Source organism: Pagrus major, chromosome 14, assembly GCF_040436345.1.
Source record: "Pagrus major chromosome 14, Pma_NU_1.0".
Classification (NCBI taxonomy): domain Eukaryota; kingdom Metazoa; phylum Chordata; class Actinopteri; order Spariformes; family Sparidae; genus Pagrus; species Pagrus major.
This window is the reverse complement of record NC_133228.1, coordinates 9,452,811-9,474,744: the sequence shown is the minus strand read 5'-3', so window position 1 is coordinate 9,474,744 and position 21,934 is coordinate 9,452,811. Positions and strand designations below refer to the sequence as shown.

The 21,934-nt window shown below is 41.5% G+C and overlaps 1 protein-coding gene across 1 annotated transcript in view; it reads right to left on the bottom strand.

Moving 5' to 3' along the window:
- The window catches only part of syn3 (synapsin III), a 114,096-nt gene extending 96,854 nt beyond the window's left edge, over nucleotides 1-17,242 (bottom strand). Inside the window, exons 1-2 of the mRNA XM_073480784.1 lie at nucleotides 17,199-17,242; nucleotides 2,440-2,924 (exon numbers count right to left, since the gene is read on the bottom strand). Of these exons, the coding sequence (XP_073336885.1) occupies nucleotides 2,440-2,864 (425 nt within the window). The 5' untranslated portion in view covers nucleotides 2,865-2,924; nucleotides 17,199-17,242. The remainder of the gene's footprint in view (nucleotides 1-2,439; nucleotides 2,925-17,198) is intronic.
- Between the last annotated feature and the right edge of the window lie 4,692 nt (nucleotides 17,243-21,934).

The following is a 21,934-nucleotide window of genomic DNA, read 5'->3' as shown; positions in this document are numbered from 1 at the left end:
TCATGTCTCTGAGGACAGGAAGGCACGGTGAAGTAAAATCTACGAAGTGCATGCTGGGATGTCACACATCTACAACTGTGCAAAAAATAGATTAATATAAAATGAAGATATTCTTAGTGAAAATAGCTACAAATGTTGCAAAAAGATTCCTAGATACTACAGGATGATTAGAATATAAAGTACATTAAAGGTTTGGAACAATATATTGCTTATACATTACCACAAACTTTAGCCTTTGAGATGACCATAAAATAATAATTTATAATTAAGTAACTGAGCTTGTTTATCTCCTGCTATTCTCTCAAGAGTGAGCATGATCCCTCAGAGAGTCGGACTGAGCCTGGACCCCTCAGTGGGTGGATGATCCTCTGATGACTCATTTCAGAAACACCAGGGTGTGAAGAGGAACGGGCCCTTTTGGGATTTCAGCCAGCCGGATTAAAGAAAAAGAGGTCGCCCGCCTTCTCAGCATATTGAGCTCAATCCTGGTGCTTTTGACGGGGCTGTCAGCGGGGCGCTTTAATTTAGTGATCATTTTTAGACCCCGCCGTGATTTCCCCGCCGAGCCTCAGATACAGGCTTTGGCACGCAATGATCCCTGCTAATTGTGTAGATAAATTCAAAGGGCTGAAAATAGCTAATAACGGCTTCACTGAGGTTGATTTACGAGCAGATTTCAGGCAGCAGAATAACAGTCTATGAAATGGAAGAGTGTCCTATTGATTCAGTCAGACAAACATTATAAACTGGCTGCTGCGCGTCTTGACTGCAGCTCTGGAAATTGATTCCTCCACGGCTTGCAGCAGAAGACAGCTGATATCAGCCGCTGACATGCATGTATGTGCCGTCGCTGAAAGATGAACCCATCTCTCCTCATTAAAGGTAATTTGCTTGTCTGTCATCTTCGGAGCAAAGGACCTTCCTCTTGTTACCATGGCTATTTTTATTCCCACACAGAAAAACATGGTATAACTCTGCATGAGCCAAGGACGTAAGAGTCTACCAGAAACAATAACACGTCTCATTCCTTTCAAAACTGAAGCAGAGGAATGTTTTTGATTTAAGCTAAAAGCTAAGGTTAGCGAAGAACATAGAGGGAACTTTTTGCACCTTAGCCACAATTTTTCTTATAATGTCAAGAGATTTTGATTGTAAATCAGCTTACTGACACTGATTATTTACCTCCAGAGCAGCACGTTAAAGCAAGACATTTTGGGAAATTCACCGACATGCTTTCTTGAAGAGAGTTAAACGAGAAGATGGATACCACGAGTATCAAGCTGGAGCAGGGAGGTGGTTAGCTAAACTAAGCAGAAAGACTGAAAACAAGGCTAACAGCTAGCCTGGCTCCATCGAAAGTTAAAGAATACATTAACAGAAATTAAAAACAACTATTTGAGGTTGTAGGGGGATTAACCCTATAACACATGGACGTAGTCTCTGTGATATCACACACAGGTTTCAAAAGTCACTGTGAAACTCTTCTTGGCAGTGCCTGACTCCAAATAATTCCTGGCTCATCAATAAATGGGCAAAAAAGTGGATCGTGTCAGAGCTAAGCGGTCTGAGTAAAGCCTGGTGGCTAGCTGTCACTCAAAGTGCCCATGCCCTTAAAGCTGAGGCTGACAAGATAGTAGAAACCAGCAAGAGCAAGCTACATTTTGAAAGAATTTAACCGAAAGAATCCCACCTGCTCTTGTCGGGATTCCTTCCAGAGCCACTACACAACACCAACTGGCTTAAATGAAGAATGTGTTACTCAGTGATCTTTCAAAGTGTTAACAGGCTTTTCTTTCAACTGTTTACCCCTTTCCTTCCATATCTTTATGTTAAGCTAACAGCCGCCTGTCTCAAGCTCCACATACATGAGAGTGGTATCAATCTCCTGATCAAAGTCTCAGCATGTAAATCACCTGATTTCCCTCACAAACTGTTCGTTTTATGACTTGAAATAAAAAAATCAACACGTTGACGACTCCTGCATGCAATTAAGATTCCACACAGGTTGAGCTAAAGACAGCCCAGGGATACAGCATGTTAAGAAGTGTTCACTTACGCAGTTTAAACATGCTTTCCCTTTGAAAACAAAGGTCGAGCTGTCATCTTTAATCCTCCAGATACTACTCCGCTTCATGTAGCAGAACTGAAGCGTTGTTACTTCCAGTCAGTAAAGAAAGCAAGTGAGCTAAGATGCTCATTGGTTTTCGTGATTCACTGTAGATTTGTCAAGGGAGCTAAACTCTAAATGAACTGGAATAATTTTGGCACTGAGACAGTGGAAAACAAATAACTCACGGTTCATTTGATGATCTGCTCAACTAGGAACTTTTTTGAGACAAATCAGAGTCATTTTAATGCTCAAAAGTAAAACTGGAATTTGAATGACGAGAGGAAACATGCAGCAAAACGTGAAGATACAGGCTTGAAACTTCCACTCACCAGTCTGTGTGCTGATCATCGATGACCAGCAGGATCTTGGGCTTGCGTATGACAGGTTTAGGTGGCTGACTGCTTCCTGTTGAGGCTCCTTCAGCAGCTGCCGCAGCCGCTTTGGCGTGTGCAGCGGCAGCGACGTTCTGGGCCATCTGAGCGCTCTTCACCACACTGGAGAAGGAGCTGAGGAAGCTCCCTGCGCCTGAGGTTGGGCCTGAAGTTGGGGCAGGAGTCGGGCCCGAGGCTGGGCCCGGGCCTGAGCCCTGGGTCTGAATCGGGATGCTCGGGGGCTGCCGCCTCTCTGTGGCCGGGGAGGCAGGAGAGGAGGTGGATGAACCTGGAGGGGTCGGCCTCTGCAGATCCATCATGTAGCCGTTGGGGAGGTTGGCCACGAAGCTGCTGTCTGACAGGCGCCGGCGGAGGTAGTTCATGGTGATGGGCTGGTGGGTCAGTCAGGCCAGAGGAGGTGAGGGGGACAGATGCCTGAAATCCTGAAAGGAGACAGAGGAAGGGAGAAAAGACCTGTTCACAACCAGATCTGCAATGCACTTCCTATCTAAATACTTGTGCTTCCACTCCACTACATTTTGGAGGCAAATTTTGTTTATTCTACCTCATTTAATTGATAACTTTAGTTACTAGTTACTTTTTGATTGCTTGCAGCATCAGAGCAAAGCGGCACAATTTTAATTAATTTATTTGATCAGTAATTGGATTTAAAAGAAACACTGATAACAAGGCAAAGGCTGTATAACAAATCTCATTGGCCAGTCAGAAAATCAGTGGGGTCATCATGGGTTGTTAAATATACTTGGGCGGCCATTAATATACCTGGGCGGCCCGCCCAAGTAAAACTATGTGTGGGAAACACTGCCTATGAAGCGTTTTAGCATCTTTCAGCCTGTTGTTGTGATTTGCAGCCCCACGACTTTTGGTTCACTGTCACAGCTATTATCAACCTTGTTTGCAGTCGCACCACACAGCTGTTTCCAGCTCCAGTTTTTCTGTCCCTTTAGTGACCCAAAATTGAATTTATGCACGGATCTCTCAATGTTCTGCTTGTGGCGGATTCTCAAGTGAGTGAAATAATATTAGCATAGCATTAGCAACCACAGAAATCCATTTTGAGCGTTCAGTGAGCTACAGTATTTTGCAGGATCAGAGATACATTTTCAATAGATGAAAATTGTTAAACATGAAGTTTTCCTGCTTTCTGATCTTCACACTAATCAGCAAACATCAGATCTGAGGTAGAGAATCCAACCTTGAAAATTCAAAACCTTCAAGCCCAACAAAAGCTGCTATGCTGTTATATCGACAGCTTGTACTAAGGTGCTACAGCGAGGGTATGAATCTGCTAAACCTGATTTGCATAAGATTAAGTTACCCGTGCAGGGTGGGACAGAAACCGCTGGCAAATAATTCAGTGACACAGCAGTGATGATGCAAAGTTGGGAGCAGTGATTCACTGCTCATTTCTTTGTAAAGCAGATCGAGCTCGCCGGGAGAAAGGAAACAGTTATATAACACATGGAACCCAGCGTGGCAGAGAAAAGACATTCAAACAGATTAGCTATCAAGCTGCAACGAAGCAAGCATCCTAGCAGAGGGGGGAAGAAACCCTTAAACCTGATTAAAATTAGGCCGCTCTCATAGTAAATGGAGCTCGGATGAGATGAAAGTGCATTTGTTATTGAGGCGTCACGTCTCAGGCGGATGGGCCCGTTGTTTGCAGCGGTGTTCTCGTAGTTAAAGGGGGAAGGATGGTCTAACAAGCCCCGCAGCAGGAGGAAAAGGATGTAGGGCAAATGTTTCATCTTGACAAGCTAATGTAGTCAAACAATCACCATCAGGAAGTCTTTACGGAGAGTGAAAGTTGTAGCTTCTGTCTGAGCATCTGTAGCCAAGGAAGTCAGATCTGTGAGCCTGACCTCGTAAAGTAGTATCATCGTTAGTGGCAGCACTGATCATAACTGTTGTAGCAGTAGTGTCATAACGTTTCTTTTTCCAATGCGGTAATGCGATAGCCACAGGGGAAACTCTCTTTTCTCTTGCCTCCCTTGAGAGACCCCATAGAACATCAGTGAGGGTAGACAAAATATTAGAAACACCTCTCAGTATAACGTAATACAGCTCAACTGCACCAAAAAGCCAACAGCTGGCGAGTGAATGGATTTTCACCTTACCGTATAAAGTTGTTGTGGCTAACAAGCTAGCAAACAGTTGCCTATTTACACGAGGCAACATTAGCATCATTTGCACTTATGCTTTTGGCAAATTTAAGTCCAATATTAACTCTTCATTGAGCTCTCTCTTGGTTTCCACCAACTCCTGAAGAACATATCTGCCTGCTAAATGCTCCACGTTGTTCACCAGCTAATCGCTAACGTTGCCTGTCTGCTGTTTGCTCGCAGGTAGCGTACGATAAACTCATCGGAGCTCTGTCTTTCTGTCTGCCGCAGCTATAAACAAGGTTCATGAGAGGAGTTGGAGAGTAAAGTTGCAAGCAACAAAACCAAAACAATGAGCTGAAAGATGCTAAAATGCTCCGCAGTGTGGTGATGATTCTCAGAGGGTTTGTAACTATGATTTACCCCTCTACTGTTGCATGAAGTTAATTAACTTATGCTACACAGCTGCAACTAACGATTATTTTCATTATCAATTATTCTGATGATTATTGTCACGATTCTCTGATTGTTCAGTCTATAAAATGTAAAAAAAAACAACTCTCTCTTGTTCTTCTATTATACATGACAAAGAGAAGCACCAATTCTAGAATCCTTGTTGCTGTAACCAGCTAATGTTTGACATTTGTGTTTGAAAGGCAATTCAATTTCTTTGAATCTACTAAATGATTAATTGACTAATCTTTGCAGCTTTATTTAAAAACAAATATATAACTCTATTTTTTGGAAAAAGTAATTTCCTTAAACAGCAGTAACTAATGCATTTATCAGGGACTATTTCCCACAGCGTATTAATGAACATTTGGTGCTCTATTGAGTATGTTATCACAGCGTACAGTACATGTTAATGATAATATTGGAATATCTCACACAGTGCACAGTTTGGCTCGTGAATGTGTTTTAATAATTTCTGGACACCAGTGGAGCTCTCTGTCAAAGCACGAGATGATATCATCTGAGCTACACAGGCAACGCTTGTTAATAGGATCAATTCATTGTTAGTTTGGATCTTCACATGGTTCTGTTGATGACAAAAACAAAGAATATTATCCCAAAAATTTTAATGCTTGAGTTTGGGCTGTTTTGCCGAGGGGCATTTCAGCAAGCCAGATGCTTGTTGTCAAGAGGAATAACATGAGACTGGGAGATGTAATATGCCTTCCAGCGGGTGAGCAGCCCATCCTATCGCAGAGCGGGGCGGCTTCCCCCTGGGAATTATGCTTATGCGTCAACCACAACACAGCACTTAAAGAGCAAACTAGCAGGGCTTAAGTCAAATTATAGAAAATTGCTAGAAAACAGACAGAATATACGCAAACAACAAGATGTGGCAATTACAGTCACAGGGCCACTGACTGCCGGCTCAGCCCTCTTTGTAACGACTTGATCCCATTGGACAGATAAGGAGCTGTCTGCTGAAATGCTGGAAATCACTATCTTTACACCACTGGCACATTCCCCACTTTCTCAACACCCTATAAGCTGCTTTCTCTCTGTGCCAGAGCACATCTGATGCCATTAAATCCTTAAAGGCTTTTGCCTCTCAGTTCTCCGTGCTGTGTATCCACACTGGGAGGAAACCACGGGATCCCACTGCGCTGTTACTGCTGACCTGGTGGCAAACACGACTGATAAGAGCTTCTCAAGAAAGAGCGATAGAAAGAGACATACAAACAGCAACAGGACAGAAATAACACCTTTAGGTTATCAACGTATTTAGGATCTTTCGATAATCCTTTTGTGCTAAGAGTATAGAAAGGATGTGGCTGTCAAATCATTTTCAATATTTACAGACTGCGCTAATAGAAACCTATAATTGGTGGCTGATGATTGGTACAGTAAGCAGCAATATGAAGGAAATATTAGAGAAGTCCTTAGAGAAGCCATCAAACAGGACAGTGGGCCAGCAGTAATCACAGGCTTTGCTCTATAATGATGGAGAGGAGCAGGATAATACCACAGCAGACTGTGGGACCCCCGCTGCCGTACGGTGTGTGTTGCGTGTGTTACTTATTCTATATTTAAAAATCTTGTCATAGATGAAGATGCAGCTTCGCGGAGCGAGCACTTCCTTCAGGCTGCTCTCGAATTGTTTCATGTTTCGCATCCTGACTGTGAATCTGTCGAATCTATCACATACTCCGACTGGCTGTTCTGTGAATTTGCTCACCAGAGCCTGTTAGAATTGTTGACTAATTAGTTCAGGACACGCAGTCGTGTTATTCCATCTCCCTGTTCACTACCTAAAGCGTCAAAATTATGCAATCATGACTAATATGTGGTTTAATAAAAGCGAACGCACCGGATTATATTGGTAATGAGATTAATGATGTGAGGTGCATCGAGGATTACTCCCAGATGAAAGATGTGAAGTAATCCTGAAGTTTCAGCCTCTTTTAAACGCCGTCTCACAGCTTGTGTAAAAATTTAGACCATGTGTAGCTATTTTTGGAGGTGTGGAAAATTGAAGGTACACAGTGGGGGATGACCACTGTGGCACTGCTATCTGGAGTCTTACATGGAGCTGTGGTGGATGAAGACCGTGTTAAGAAAAGAGGCACTGGGCAATGTTCATATAATTTAACAACCAGCACTTTCGGTTTATTTGCATTCATGTTTATTACATTGTCATTTAAAGAGAACATGCGCACATTTAGTACATTTTGTCAAGTATTAAAGGATAAGTTCACCCAAGTTTGGTAGTCAGCAAAACATTTCTGGAGCTTCACAGCAAAACAGCATTGTAGCATTCTCCTAAACAACTGAAGTGGATGGGGACCTACACCCTCGATGCATGGTCAAGCTTGTGCACCCCAAACACCGTGTGCATACTTTAGCTTGCAGCTACAGTGACAATTTCGGCATTAAAAGGGTTTTTTTCAAATCAGTTTGGGATCTCAGAACTTCTGGACACTTGGATTTTGCCAGACAAGCTGTATGGAGCCATTTTTTTATATTTTTATATTTTATAAGTCCCCATCTCCTTCAGTTGTTTAGGAGAATGCTGCAATGCTGTTTTGCTGTGAAGCTCCAGAAATGTTTTGTGGACTATGAGACTTCATTGACATGGGGGTGAGAAGATAATGACAGAATTTTCATTTTTGGGTGAACTTATCCTTTAAGATCTGTAATCTATAAATTGCATTCATATCCAGGTAATAAGTATGTTTAATTTAGAGTTATTTTGTTTATATCTTTAACTCTGAGTATGAAGCAAAATGTCTATCTAATTTATCATGTTTTGTTCAACCCTTCTGTCTTCAGTTGTTTGTCCAGTCACAGTACAGGCCTACATTGTGTCACATGTCATTAGTTTGGTCGATTTTGTCTTTGTTGAGGTTTGTTCAGTCACTCAGTTCTTTTCAGTTGCTTGGCCCATAACAGTTATTGTTCAGTGTATGTTCAGGTTAAAAAGGCTCTGTGGAACTTCAGTATTGCGCTGGAGGCCGGTCATTAGTTTATGTTAGCAGACTCCATTTATAAACTAATGTTAGCTACTGTTGCTCTGTGTTAGCGGAGTGGAGGGAGGCGGTGAGAGGAGGCACTCGAGAATGAGAATAAAGTCACATCCTTTGGACTGTTGTGAAAAGTCCTTCACAAAGAAATCCACGGCCAAGCAGCATTAAACAACTCAAACAGATCATCCACAGGCTTGTGCAGGCAGCAGACAGAGACGGGAAGGTCTCATTGTTCAGTAAATGTTACAATCTGCTCACATATGGCCAATAAAACAGTGATTAATACATGTAGATTGTCACATATTGTTATATTAAGGCCCATTAAAGATAAAATCATTTGTCAATTAATTGTTTAGTTGATTTGACAGAAAACTGTTTTAAGAACTAATTAAATCAAACGCCCCCCAAACATTCAGTTGTTACATAGCTGATTTTCTTTGTCTTATGTCACAGTGAGCTGAATGTCTCTAGATTTTGGACTGTTGATCGTACAAAACAAAAGATTGGAAGGCATTCCTTAACCTTTAGAAAGTTACGATTGTGAAAGAATTGTGATTTTTTAATGTTTTCTGGCATTAAATAGAACAAATGATGGATTAATGGAGAAATTGGCAGATTAATCAATGATGAAAATGATAAAAATGAAAAAGACAAAATGCACGACTTTAATGGATGGTTGTTAGAGCTGAAACAATCACTAATTTAATCAATCAGTCGGCATTTGTCACTATTTTCTGACATTTTCTTCTTCCTCTGCAAACTCAACAGGCTCAAAATGGAAACCCAAGATACTGTGCAGATCCTACAGGTGCATCAGTGACAGTATCCTGACTGGCTGCATCACTGCCTGATATGGCAGGTGCACTGCCCTCAATTGTAGGGCTCTACAGAGGGGTGGTGAAAACTTCCCTACACATCACCGGGACCGAGCTGCCATCCATGCAGAACCTCCACACCCAGCGGCACAAACTGTTCTAACTGCTGTCGTCTGGCAGGTGTTCCTGCACCACCAGGCTCAGGGACGACTTCATCCTGCAGGCAGTCAAACTGTTCAAGTCTCGAGCTCACAAACTCGTTACACAACTTTAATGAATGTTAATATCGCTTTGCACGCATCACAGTATACCTAATTATTTGTTTTACTACTGTTTACAAGCTGTTAAACCATAATGTAGTATATTAATGCACATTAAATGTCCTACATTACAGTTCATTTATTTTAGCTCTACTGTACACCAGTCTGACATCTCCAGGTTGTCTTATTGTCCAACCAACAGTCCACAGATTCTTATTTTACTTTAAATGACCAAAAAAATACTTAGACAGATTTTATTGTCAATCTGTGAGCAACAAATGAACACAGAACGAAATTTCTGAAAAAAAGCAGCAAATTCTCAAATTCAAGACGCTGGAATGAGCAGATGTTTGACAGTTTGTCAACAAATGGCAGAAATGATCAATTGATTATCAAATTTAGTTTAGTTTTTTCAATCAACTACTCGATTAATCGACTCATTTTTGTAGCTCAGTCTTATATAAATGATAAATCAGTCCTAAATTTGTAACCTCTGTACTATTTTATGTCTTGAGTCTTGGATTGTCTTTTTCATGATTTTCTTTTTTTCCATAATATAGTATTGCTGGAGGCCTGGGAACATGAATTTATGTGCCAAATACTGCTACACTGTGACATTATGACAAATAAAGATCTTGACACTTGATCTAAATGCAAACTGAGGCAGGAAACAGACGAAAAATGCTCTGAAATGTAGCATCATCTCAAATCTATTCACTAATACCCTTTAAAAACCCTTTTCTCACATATTTCCATACCATTTACTGAGATGTTGTTAGTATTTAATGACCTTTCTGTGTTAATCTAAAAAGATAATTGGCCTAAGCATCCTTGGCCAGACTCTTACAAGAACCCTCCTCACACCCCACACACAGACAATAACACACAGTCATTGTCCACCACCACAACTGTAATGAGCTTAAAGGGATCAGTGTGTGTCTGCTGTGCAGTGTGTCACCACGAGCACTCATTCATGGCTTTTATTATTCATGACAGTCTGAGCTGGGGGGGCTGGGGGTGTAACCGGTTAGAGCAGAGGGTCTGGAGCCAAAGTGAGGAAAATGAAACTTAAAGAGAGGTGGGAGAGCAGAGGGGCCATATTCTGGGCTGGAAGGTGGCGTTTAACCTGTCCTGAGGCATTCTGGGGGATTGTAATAAACATGTGGGACTGGATGCTCATGACAGGTCATCACTATCTTGACATCCTACAGTTGAATCCTCCAGGTCAGCGCTGCTGTCACTGATGTTGGTCCATCCGTCTGTCCAACACTTTAAGGTCCAGAGTGAGATATGTCAACCAGATTGGAATGACGTTTGATGAGGAACGCACCGATATTTGAATTCTAGGCCGATACTGATGTTTAAAATAACAATTTGACCAATTAATGACAGATTTTTTTTACATTTTTGTTTTTGTTATTTATTCCCCCTTGAGTGTCAAGGAAACAAAGAAATCCTCTTTATAAAACAACAACTGACCTGATTATCAACTCATTTGGCTCTTAGTCACACTATCTGCCCAGCACAAACAGCACAGCACAACAGAATCAGCCCATGGCATCAGTGAACGCCTTCTTATTTGCTGATAAGCTAATGCCAGTCAACAAGGTGAATATCGACCGATACTGAAGTTAGGCCGGTAAATTGGTGATTCCCTACATTTGACACAAATATTCATGGTCCCCAGAGGATGATTCCTATACATATAACTATAGATCCTTCCCTTAAGCACCACCATCAGACCTCAATTTTTACTCAACAACACAATTGGTTCAAAATCCCCATGGAAAATAACTAAAAACAACTAACAGGTAGACTGCCACGAACTGACAGAGCCTGTCTACGCTCTTCAAACCCTTTCTGAAATTGTTTTTTCCATGGCCTCTTTAGTAGCTCCACACTGAAGGCTGAGTGATGAAATCATCACAGTGTTTTTGTTTTGCCTGCCTTTAGTTGTGTTTAAGGTGACTAGTTATGTTTCACATCAGCCTCCTCCTGCTTTTCCTTTTGCCTTCTTGTAACTTCACTATGATAAATCTTTACAGCATCTGAGATTATGTCGATTATTCAACCACCTACGAGATTTAATTCAACTAATAAGATTATTTGAATTGCATTGCTTTGCTTTAAGCAATGTTTAGGCCTCTGGTTAGTTTGTCACTGACTGTCTTATTTTTGAAAATATGCATCCAAGTTGAATGATTTTGTTTTTCTCCTTAACCAATACTTTGCTCTGTGGTCAGGAGGAAGCTAACGTTTTCTGTACTTTCTTCACAGTTTTTGGGCGATGGTAGCAGCTCCAGGGATGATGATGTCTGACTGTCAGTTCACCACTTTCTCCAGACAGAAATGTCTCAACTCTTAACTACTTCTACATCACTATTGAAAGCAATTACATTTCGCACATTCATAGTCCACAGGAGGACTTTTTAATGAGGTTTCCTCTCATTTCTCCTGACCTTTCCAACAATTTGACATTAATATGCTATGAAATTTGGTTTATGCTCCCCTGAGGATGAACTGTAATAACTGACTGATTGACTTTTCATTTTAACTTTGTCCAATAGTATGGTTAATGACAACCAACTGGCAAAAGAAAACCCTATCATCTTTAGCTTGCTAGCATGTTAGCACACTAAACTAAGATGGGGAACTGCTTAACATCAGCATGTTGTGTCATTGTGAACATGTTAGCATGCTGATGTTAGCATTTAGCTCGAAGCACCGCTGTGCTTTAAACTCTGTGTTTGACTCAACCTACCTATGCAATGTTTGTAAAGCTGATACTACACTGGTCAGTTGTGCATGTTGCTGATGGATGGTTGTTATGCACTGTCCCTTGCTCCTGTTGTTCATTTCCAATGGGTGCCAGCATTTTCACTCTACGAATTCATATACGTTCATTGTACTTTGCAATAAAACAAACTGCTTTACAGCATCAGATTAGCTACAGTGTTTCTACAGTCGCTTAGCAACCCGGTCCCTATTTTACTTATAATCCTACAGTGCGTGTGGTGCAGGAGGCAAACTCAGTAACACTCTGCTCTTACTTTGCAGGGCACAGTGGTGGTAACATGGTGACTCATCATGGTGTGTCTAGCACTCTGCCACCTTCTCAGTGTTGCTACTAGGAGAGCACGAAGAGGCTAAACATGCCATTAAAAAAGCTTCCTAAAAGCTTTGTTCTAACACCCTGTCATCATATATTACTAATGTCAACATTAAGGCTGCTGCTTAAATAAATAAAGGACAAGAATGTAATATTACAGTGAGAACAGTGTAAGCTGGCATCTGCCTTTTGTTAAACATTTTTACCAAGTTATATTCAACACATGCCATTAAATGGAGTAGATCGTTAGTGTGTGACACAATGTGTTTAGGTAATATTTTTAATTCAGTTACCTTTATAGAGCAACATAAGCCAGTACTGGACTGGCATACTGGAAGCCATTTGTGGGATTTCTCTCGAAAAAATACCTAATAGTTCACATTTAGTGTTCAATATCAATAATAGTTATTTTGTACTTATTTGAGTTTGTCAGTTTTGTGAGCTGCTAATATACAGGATCGGTATATCAGTTTTGGTTTTAGTTCACAGTCTTATATTTCATTAGTTTAATGATAAACTGCGACTTTCTTGAAAATTATCTTTTAAATTGACAAACGTGTAGTTCGAGGCACAATTCAAACAGATCGAAAAATGATTTGCCCCATGGGGTCCTCCAGAAGGACTGTGACTTCGGCTCTTTATATTGCTCCCCCCCCCCAAAGCCACTAGACTCCATTGAAAAACACGATAATTTTACCTTGCAGCTGACTGGAAAACATACTTAATTCAAATTTGACAGAAACAACTCACCGAAACCATCTTGGCGAGTCTTTCCACTGTTCCAACAACCACCAGCTCTGGTTTGGCTGGAATAATCTCTTAATTCAACAACTTAGAAGCGAAAGTATTCTGGCTCTCACAACGTTTTCCACTTGGTAAGGAGCTTTCTTCAATCAGCCCAGTGACCTAAAGCCAAGTAATGTAAGCTATCCTGCTAATGCTAGCTACCTAAAACATCAAGTACAATGAGCTTTAGGTAGCTAAAGTTTGATGCTTTCAATTAAATGTGAAAACATGAAGGTGAATATTTTAAACTGCACTTTGCCAGCTCACTTTTACATTACTGTGTGGGAGGTTACTCTGTTAGCTACAATTTCACAGGAATAACGTGCACACGCGGCCAGACTGGCTACCTAAACAAAGAACAGAGAGGCTCAGATAACACACACAGAGACACACACACACACCCACGAACAGAAGGAGAGCGACTTCATTTCCTGCTTACGATGCCATTACTGCACTATATCTTTACAAAGCAAATAGGCGTTTGCTGCTACATTAGAGTTCAAAGTCGAGAAAGTCAAGTTTTTCTGTATCTTTTCCAAACTGTTACACCACAAATACAATGAGCGAGAAACACCTCTATCAGAGGTGGACTGCACTCACAGAACAATATCTAATAATCATTATCACTGGTTTCGATTCAAAGCCAAGTCTTGACCTTTATGCGTGTTGTCGCCTCCGCTGTGACGGGACGTCTACAGAAAAGATGGTGCTGGGTTGTTTTGGGCGGAGGCCTGCTGCTTATTTTAATCAGCCATCACAAAACCTGTAAAACGCCAGCTTGGGAGACACTATTAGATTTAAGCTGTTGATTTCAGTGACTGAAAACATGCTGTGAAATGCTTTCAGCAATGCCTCTATTTTAAAAAACGACTTTACAGCCAGACAAGACATAAGAAGATCATGGGGGTAATAATCATAAAGTAATTATGACTGCAATGCTTCGCCACACACAGATCAACTTATAAACTAAAAACAGTGGAGCTTAAACTGAGACTCTTGCCGGAGAACACACCAGGAATGAGAAAGTCATCCCTGAACTGTGAACCTTGACGACTGCAGTGGCAGCATGCTCTCAGCGACACCACAGTCGCAGCTCACTGTGAGAAAGTCTGCAGCGACGACGCCGAGCTGGTGAGGCGAGGAGTCACAGCCGAGTCACCACGCAGTGACCTCACCGCCCTTCTCACTGCAGACGCCACATTAATATCCACACACAGACAATGAGGCGAGGAGGGAGGAGGGAGGAGGGAGGACCACAAACTCTGGCTTTTCTTTTCTCTTGCTCTTTAGATTAGATGAGGTTCACTCAAAACAAATGTCAAGAAACCCTCAGGTCAAAAGCGACTTGTCTCAGCTCAGGAAACACCTGAGCATTATTCATCGTTTGAGCCAAATAACCAGACATTTCACTGGACTGAAGCTCCACGAACTAGAAAATTGCTACTGAACGACGCACTGTTGGCGTTCAGCTAGTCAAAGCAAAGCTATTGCCCTACTTAACACAATACATCATCCATTCATGTCAGAGTTATGACTAACAGACAGCTGATGAATCATTTCCATATAAACAGCATCAGCAGCATATTGATTCAAAGCTCCATTCAAAACAAACCAGCCCCCTCATGACTACAGCTGTTTCTGCATCCAAGTCTCCTCCCATCACAAACTGGACACTTTTCTCAGTGAAGTCTGGTGCAGCGAGCCGGCTAATTAAGGACGGAAAGGTCACTGTTATTTTGCAATTTATCATTTCACCAGAAAAAAAGGGATCATTAGTGGCTGCAGGCAGCCTTTCATGCTGGGGAGCATCTGCTGGGAGACAAAACAGATAACTGGTTATGGAGGGAACACTTGTGTCTGCCTCCTGATTGCCTGATAAATATTTCATGGTGTTTATTTGAAAGTATGTCGTCATTATCATCAATATTCAGAGCTGAGCTGTAACATGCATCCACTGTATATGGAGGTTGAGTCATTTTCGAGCTAAAAATGATATTAGAATGAATATCTATGTTTGTGCACAACAATTAAAGTCCATGTTTCATGTGTTAAGTTTCTCTCTATGACCGTAAGTAGCCATGAATAAATATACAACAATCAGAGTTAGAGTTCAAAAACGCGCTCAAAAACTGCAGCCTAACCCCAAAACCATAATATTCTGATTCAAATATTACTAAATTCTGTTTGGTGGACAAAAAAAGGGATGTCATCTTTATTCAACTGAGCCTATCCACTTTAAATCCAGTGAGAAGAGCACAGAGAAACAAAGAAAACTGGCGGTCTCTAAAATTAAATAGCAAAAACTGTTCTAACTCTGTGTAAACTTTCATGTAAGACCCCATCACTTACAGTAAGAGGCTGATTGGATTTTAGTGTGTGGGATTTAGGTGGATCTATCTGCAGAAACTGAATATAAATTAATAATCATGGTTTCATTGGTGTATAGTTATCTGAAACTAAGAATAGTTGTGTTTTTATTACCGTACGATGAGCCTTTATATCTAAAGTGGGAGCAGGTCCTTCTTCACTGAGTCCACCATGTTGCACAGCTGTGTTTTTAGCATTATAACCGCAGGTAAGGATGAGGCAAAGGGTTTAAGGTTGGTTGCATTCAGCAACCTCAACCTTAAGTGCCACTAATTCCAACACACTGGACCTTTAAGTGGCAAGTTTACTACCATCTTGTAAAATACATGGCTGCGATCAGTATCTCTGTGTTTACAATGGATCCAACAACTACTTGAAGGCCTAGTATATGTGAAGAAGTAGCTCATAGTGACAATCCAGGGAGAGTATCACTTGACTCTGCAGCTGTCCTGACACATTTTTTATTTTCCATAAGTGAGTGGATGACGTGAAAAATGAGACTGTCCCTGGCTCTCTCGGTAGCCTGTGGACGATTTGTTTAAGTGGTTTAAAGATGCAATATGTAAGAACTTTAGTTGAAAAATTAACTACAATTAGCAACAGAATGTGAAGAAATAACAGTTCTGACATCTATGTATTGTGTTGCAAAGTTATATACTGAAGATAGCATGCTAACCAGCAAGCTTCAGCCCGTCCTGGTCCAACGATCCTGTGCTAGCGGACTGCCTCGTCTCAGTGCCTCTCTCCACTCCGCTAACAGAGAGCAACAGTAGCTTACATTAGCTTACAAAATGGAGACTGCTCAGAGGTTCCAAGCTGCAATTGTAATGTTTTGCATTCACATTCACCTCTCGCAGTGTTGTTTTCAAAGCTCTATAACGCTACCTGGTCAGCACTGAGCAACAGACAAAGTTAGCAACTAGCTAGCTAACATAATGGCGCATTTAGCAGCTAAAGAGCCAGATATTTTTCTAAGGAACTTGTGAATAGCAAAAGAGAGTTATGAGTAGATTGAAATTTTGTGTTTACATTTGCCAGGTGGGCAGAAACACAACTCCAAATGAATAATAACGTTTGCTCTCAGTAAGCTAGGTGTTTAAAAAAGGAAAATGTCGGCTAACATGGCTAATATCCGTTTGAAAAGTGATAATATGTCACTTTAATCTTCATAGCATGTGGTGGCGCAATTAAACAAGCAAAAAATATCTCAATATTCAATATGAATTGTTCTGTTTGGCCGCAATTTGTAAAATAGGGGAAATAATATCACGTCCAGAGACATGTATTAGCTTAATGAAGGCTAAAGGAGCTCCTGTGCATCACTTTCACATTTCTAAATAGGATACACACACCCCTTATAACGCCAGTAAACTGACTTTATGGTCCAGCCCCCCGGTCACAATCATGAAATGGATACCCCCCCACCTCCACCTCCCTCCCCTAATGAAACGCTGAGCGGAGGAGTGACTGGACTGGAGGCTGCAGAGACATGGCTGAGGGAATCCCTGCACAAACCCACTGTCACAACACCAAGCTGTCAAACCATTCAGATCAGACACACAGAGAAAAAAAACCCCACTGCGCTCACAGGTCAAACCCTTCATCTTATCCGGGCTGCAATAATCACGAAAAAAACCCGGAAAAAGATTCGCCTCATCGTGTTAAGCAGCTGATTTGTCCAATGAGCACAGCCGGCAGCAGGAAACCCACACACGGAGGATAGATACTGGAGACTAAACGTGGGAATGATGCTGAGGAGGAAAATGCGCACATTCATTTACCTGAGCGGCTGTCAGTGATGAGCAAGTGTCGGAGGATGACTCTTCTTCTTCTTCTTCTTCTTTTTCTTCTTCTTCTTCTTCTTGTGATGCTGCTGCTTCTTCTTCTTCTTCTGCGCTCAGGTCCTCCTCAGCCTCCCAGCCAAGCCCCCCACCCTCTCTCTCTCTCTCTCTCTCTCTCTCTCTTTCCACAATGCATGCCGGGAACGTGAGGGGTGTAGTGAATTCATTACTGCAGTCTGTCCATGAATCTCATTGGCCATGAGGGAAATTGAGGGAGCATCTCTCAGTAAAGCAAAATGTGAAGCATTGAGTAAAAAATCGTGATAATCTAAAATATTAGACTATATTTTGGTTGTTTTTTTTTGTCTTAACCCTCTGAAATGTAGCTATATAATAATTATGTATTAAAAATATACAGTATATTTCATGTAAAGAATGTTTTTGGCAATTATTCTTATAAATGATACTGTTTTTCTCATGAAGATTCATATGCGACACATTTAAAATGCACTTTAGTCACCATAGCTGAACCATGATACCACGTCAATGATACATAATGTGATCGTTTTTCGTTTAAAGCTGCACTAATTATGGATACAATCCCCCCACAAAAACCCTGTAGTCTACCCTCCCAGCTCTACACAACTGACAGATAATAGCAGCTAGCTGGTGAACATCACAGAGCATTAGGCAGCTAATGAGCCAGATGTTTCTCTCATGACTTGACAAAAGTTGAATATTGAACATTCATCTGGCGGCGGATAAACAACACAAGATGAATGTTAACGTTGCTCTTCCTGTGTGCTAACACGTTCACCGTGTCACCTTTTATAAGGAGGGAGAGGAAAGTAAAAACTCAAAATGCTGTTCAATTATGTAATATTTATGAATTGGCCATGTGCCGAACTCAGACTCAAAACAAACAGAGGGCAGCAAATCACAAGAGTAACCACTAACTGCTGCTAACTGTAGCCACCATTAGCTATTCAGCTCAGTTAGCAGTACAGCTAGCGGTCCGGAATGTGAGCTCGGAGCAGCGGGGAAATGTTGGCTTTTACAAGGCTAGCAGGGGAGCTTTGGACAGGTCGGTGCTAGCTGGTTAGCATGCTAACTTCAGCAAATATATCTCTGCAACACGACAAAACTATTACAACTGCCTCGACGAAGGTTTTTTTTTTAATTTATATTTTCAACTAAAATTCTTACATATTGCACCTTTAATACAATTTCTCAATTGATAAACAAAGATCAGCAAATTACCACAATGATGATCTCATCACTTTAACTTCACCACTGAAAAAAAATTACCTGGCCCTCATTACCTCTGCATCATATGTCTTATATATATATATATATATATATATATATATATATATATATATATATATATATATATATATATATATACAGTATATATATATATAGCTTATGTAGCTGCAAATTTGGCACAGGTGGAAAAAACATATACAATGTTCATAATTAAATAAAAAATCAATAAAATCTCAGGTTGCTTGTAGATAAAATGCTCTAATCCAAACACCGTTTGGCCAAACAGCTAGTTAGTAACTAGCTGGGGAACATAATGGAGCAAAAAGGAGACTGAATATTGGACCTACCTTCATCAGCTGGACGCAAACTTGACTCTAAATGAATGCTAATGTTGCTCCATGTCTGTTGGATGTAGTAATAGGTAACGGGTTGCGATCAATTTAGCCACACTGACCCCCAAGTGACTTCAAATGGTGTCTGAAGGTTCCCTGTTGGTCCTTGTCCTTCCAACATGCTCCACAACTACTTTTATGACCAAATAATTAACGAACAAAACATTACTGGAAGGTTTAATGATTGAGATATATGTATCATACCAGCAGGGATAAATATTTGATGATGGCACTCTGGCGCAGGAGAACATGTCAACCCACAGCTGTCACTGATGTAATAACAACATCATTAATCTCTTTTAGTCTGCAGCCTCTGAGATGTTCCTGTCTGTTTGCTGAGAGTTGGTGCCCGAAAACAAAATTCTGATACCATAAAGGTGCCGATCATTGATCATGATGATATGTTTCATTTCAGGAGTTCAGTGGGTGTCTTGTGTCTGAATAATAATGAGAACACACAGAGCATAATTATGACACTGCAGTCTCCAGTCAATACATTAGACAACAGGATCACAAGCACAAAGCTGGATTAAGAAAACTTTAATTAATTTGTGGATAACTGCGTGAATGGATGGACAAATCCCAGGACTGTGTTGGAGCTAATTACACTGTAATGAAAAGCTGTGGTCCAGCTTCCAGCCCTATGGAGGCGAACAGCACATTCACAGATGCCGTGACAGCAACTAATTAATTCCAAATTTAATGTAACGCAACAGTATAACACCTTCATCAGCATTAGTTGGATATTCATGGGCAAATATATGAAGCAGAGCCAAAATCAACTATGGTAGCTGCATCGTTTCAGCTTCAGGCGTCTCTTTGGTTTGAATGCATGAAGGCGAGACGCGAACAGAGGAACAGGCTGCACCCAAAAGTGTAGTACAAATGTTGTTATCCCTCCGTGGCAAGACACATCTGGATCCAGCAGCTGCTCAAAAAATAGAAACTAAGATGAGGTTACAGCTCATATCTATCCATATTACATTAAGACCACATTTCCTATTATCCTAGTTGCTTCCTGTGCTGCTTCAGGGAACTCAAGACAGGATGTTTTTACTTAAATGGCATATTTTATCACAAGAGGTATAATATATAATAGCAGAAGTCGTAGAAGCACTAAAGCGTCTGTCTTTCTTGTCTCTGTAACTCTAAATGGGGCTGTAATGGTCAGAACAAACATCATCCAGTACTGAAGAAGACTTGAAACGGAAACCTGTTTACTAAGGTAATGAATTAAGTGAGAGGTAGAGCTATTTGCTCATAAGCTTACATGCAATCAGATTTCTTTTTGAAACCAGTGGAATCGCCCCCTGCTGGCCATTAGAAAGAATGCAGGTTTAAGAAACCTCCGTATTAGCTTCTTTTTTCAGACCCAGAGGCTCCGTCCTCAATCATGAGTATCTGTAAAAAAATATAATGTCAATCTGTAAGATCGTTGTTGAGGTATTTCGGTCTAAAATCAGTGTCGGGGACAGAGTTACCAAACTACAGCTGCTACCACACACCTTTGATAATGAGCTGATCACCAGGTGCAGTACTGATCCATCGAGGCTGCTCACACTGTACAGTAGATGTGCTGATTGCAGCTGTTATTCAAATGAAACATTTCAGAAACTCAACAAAAACTTCTGCTATCAGCCAAAATAAAGCTCTGACTCACTTCCACTCACCCCGGGGTTTTGCCACTATAGCATTCTTCCAACAGTTGGAACTACACCACCATGACTCAGCAGAAACATGAACGCCACGAACACCAAGAGGGGTGCACACAAACAAAGGGAGAAGAGTCATATTTAATTCATGAGCCCTCGCAACGAAGGAAAACCAGATTTTTCCGATATTATAAGGCGTGGAAGCCCCTTTGCTGAGCAGATCTGGTGGATCTGTTCAGTGTACTAGGAAACAAGAGCCAGGGCAGGACACAGCAGCCACCACTGGCACACATCAGACAGGAAGTAGCTGCCAGGCTGGCTAATGTCAGTGGATTACTGTCACAGGGTGGGCTGTTGCACCCTACAGAGCACAGCTGCATCTCCCATAGGACAGCTCCGTGTTAATGGGCAGCACACGCATAATGAAGCACGAGGGTAGGGAAATGGATGCAGTGGTAGTGATAACCGAATCCATTTTCTCCCCGGGAATTGTCTTTTGGTAATCTACTGTACCATCAGAGCTGATCTTTCTCTGCACAGCTACACCGAAGGGGAGTAATTGCTCTCGTTTCACTGAGAGCGATGCTCTTTTTCAGGAACACCCTGATCACTTTCACACAGTAACACATCCACACCTGGAGGCTGCTCAGTAAATTAGCCCGATCTGCGGGCCACTGAGCGATGAAGCAGTTTGGGTTAAGGTCCTCGCTCAAGGACACAGTCTGACCACCAGTTCTTGTGTCGTATAAGGTTATCAATAACAAATCTCAAATAACAACACACTTATTTTGAAATGACACTAGATTGCATAAGAACACTGAAGGGCTGAAAAGGCTTTTTTAAATTCAGCCCAATGCTGGTGGTGAGAGGTGCTGGAATGGGCTCCAGAACCAGACTAGCAGGACCAGACAGAGCCTCCAAGGACATCAGAGGCCAGTTTGACAACAGGGAACACAGTACAGAGGTGGTTTTCTTGCTGGGTCCGACCTGCCTTAAACTCCGCTCAGGCCTCCAGAGGTGGGCGCCGACTGATGCCTCTCACTCCTCCTGCTTCACGTCTCTTTCTGTTCCCGCTTGAACGTGCCTCATCCCTGGAGTCAGAGTCTTGGTCGGAGCCGCTGTAAATAACCCTGGTACCGTATTCCCTGTCGTCAAATCGGCCCCACGTACCTATTTTCCATGCTACTGTAGTTACATTCCACAAGGTAATCCCATGGTTTCATCTAAAGTAGGTTGGAGAAAGAAAAGATGCGTCCTGTTACGATGGCAATCTGTAAAATGTGGCCTTCAATGAGTATGTTTATCTCAACACAAGATGAAGAAGCGTCTCATCGTCATGCTGTAAATCATTACAAGTCCAAACATCGAAGAGGCACAACACAAGTAATCGCAGATATTGTGAACATCAGTGTCCCCTTCATGT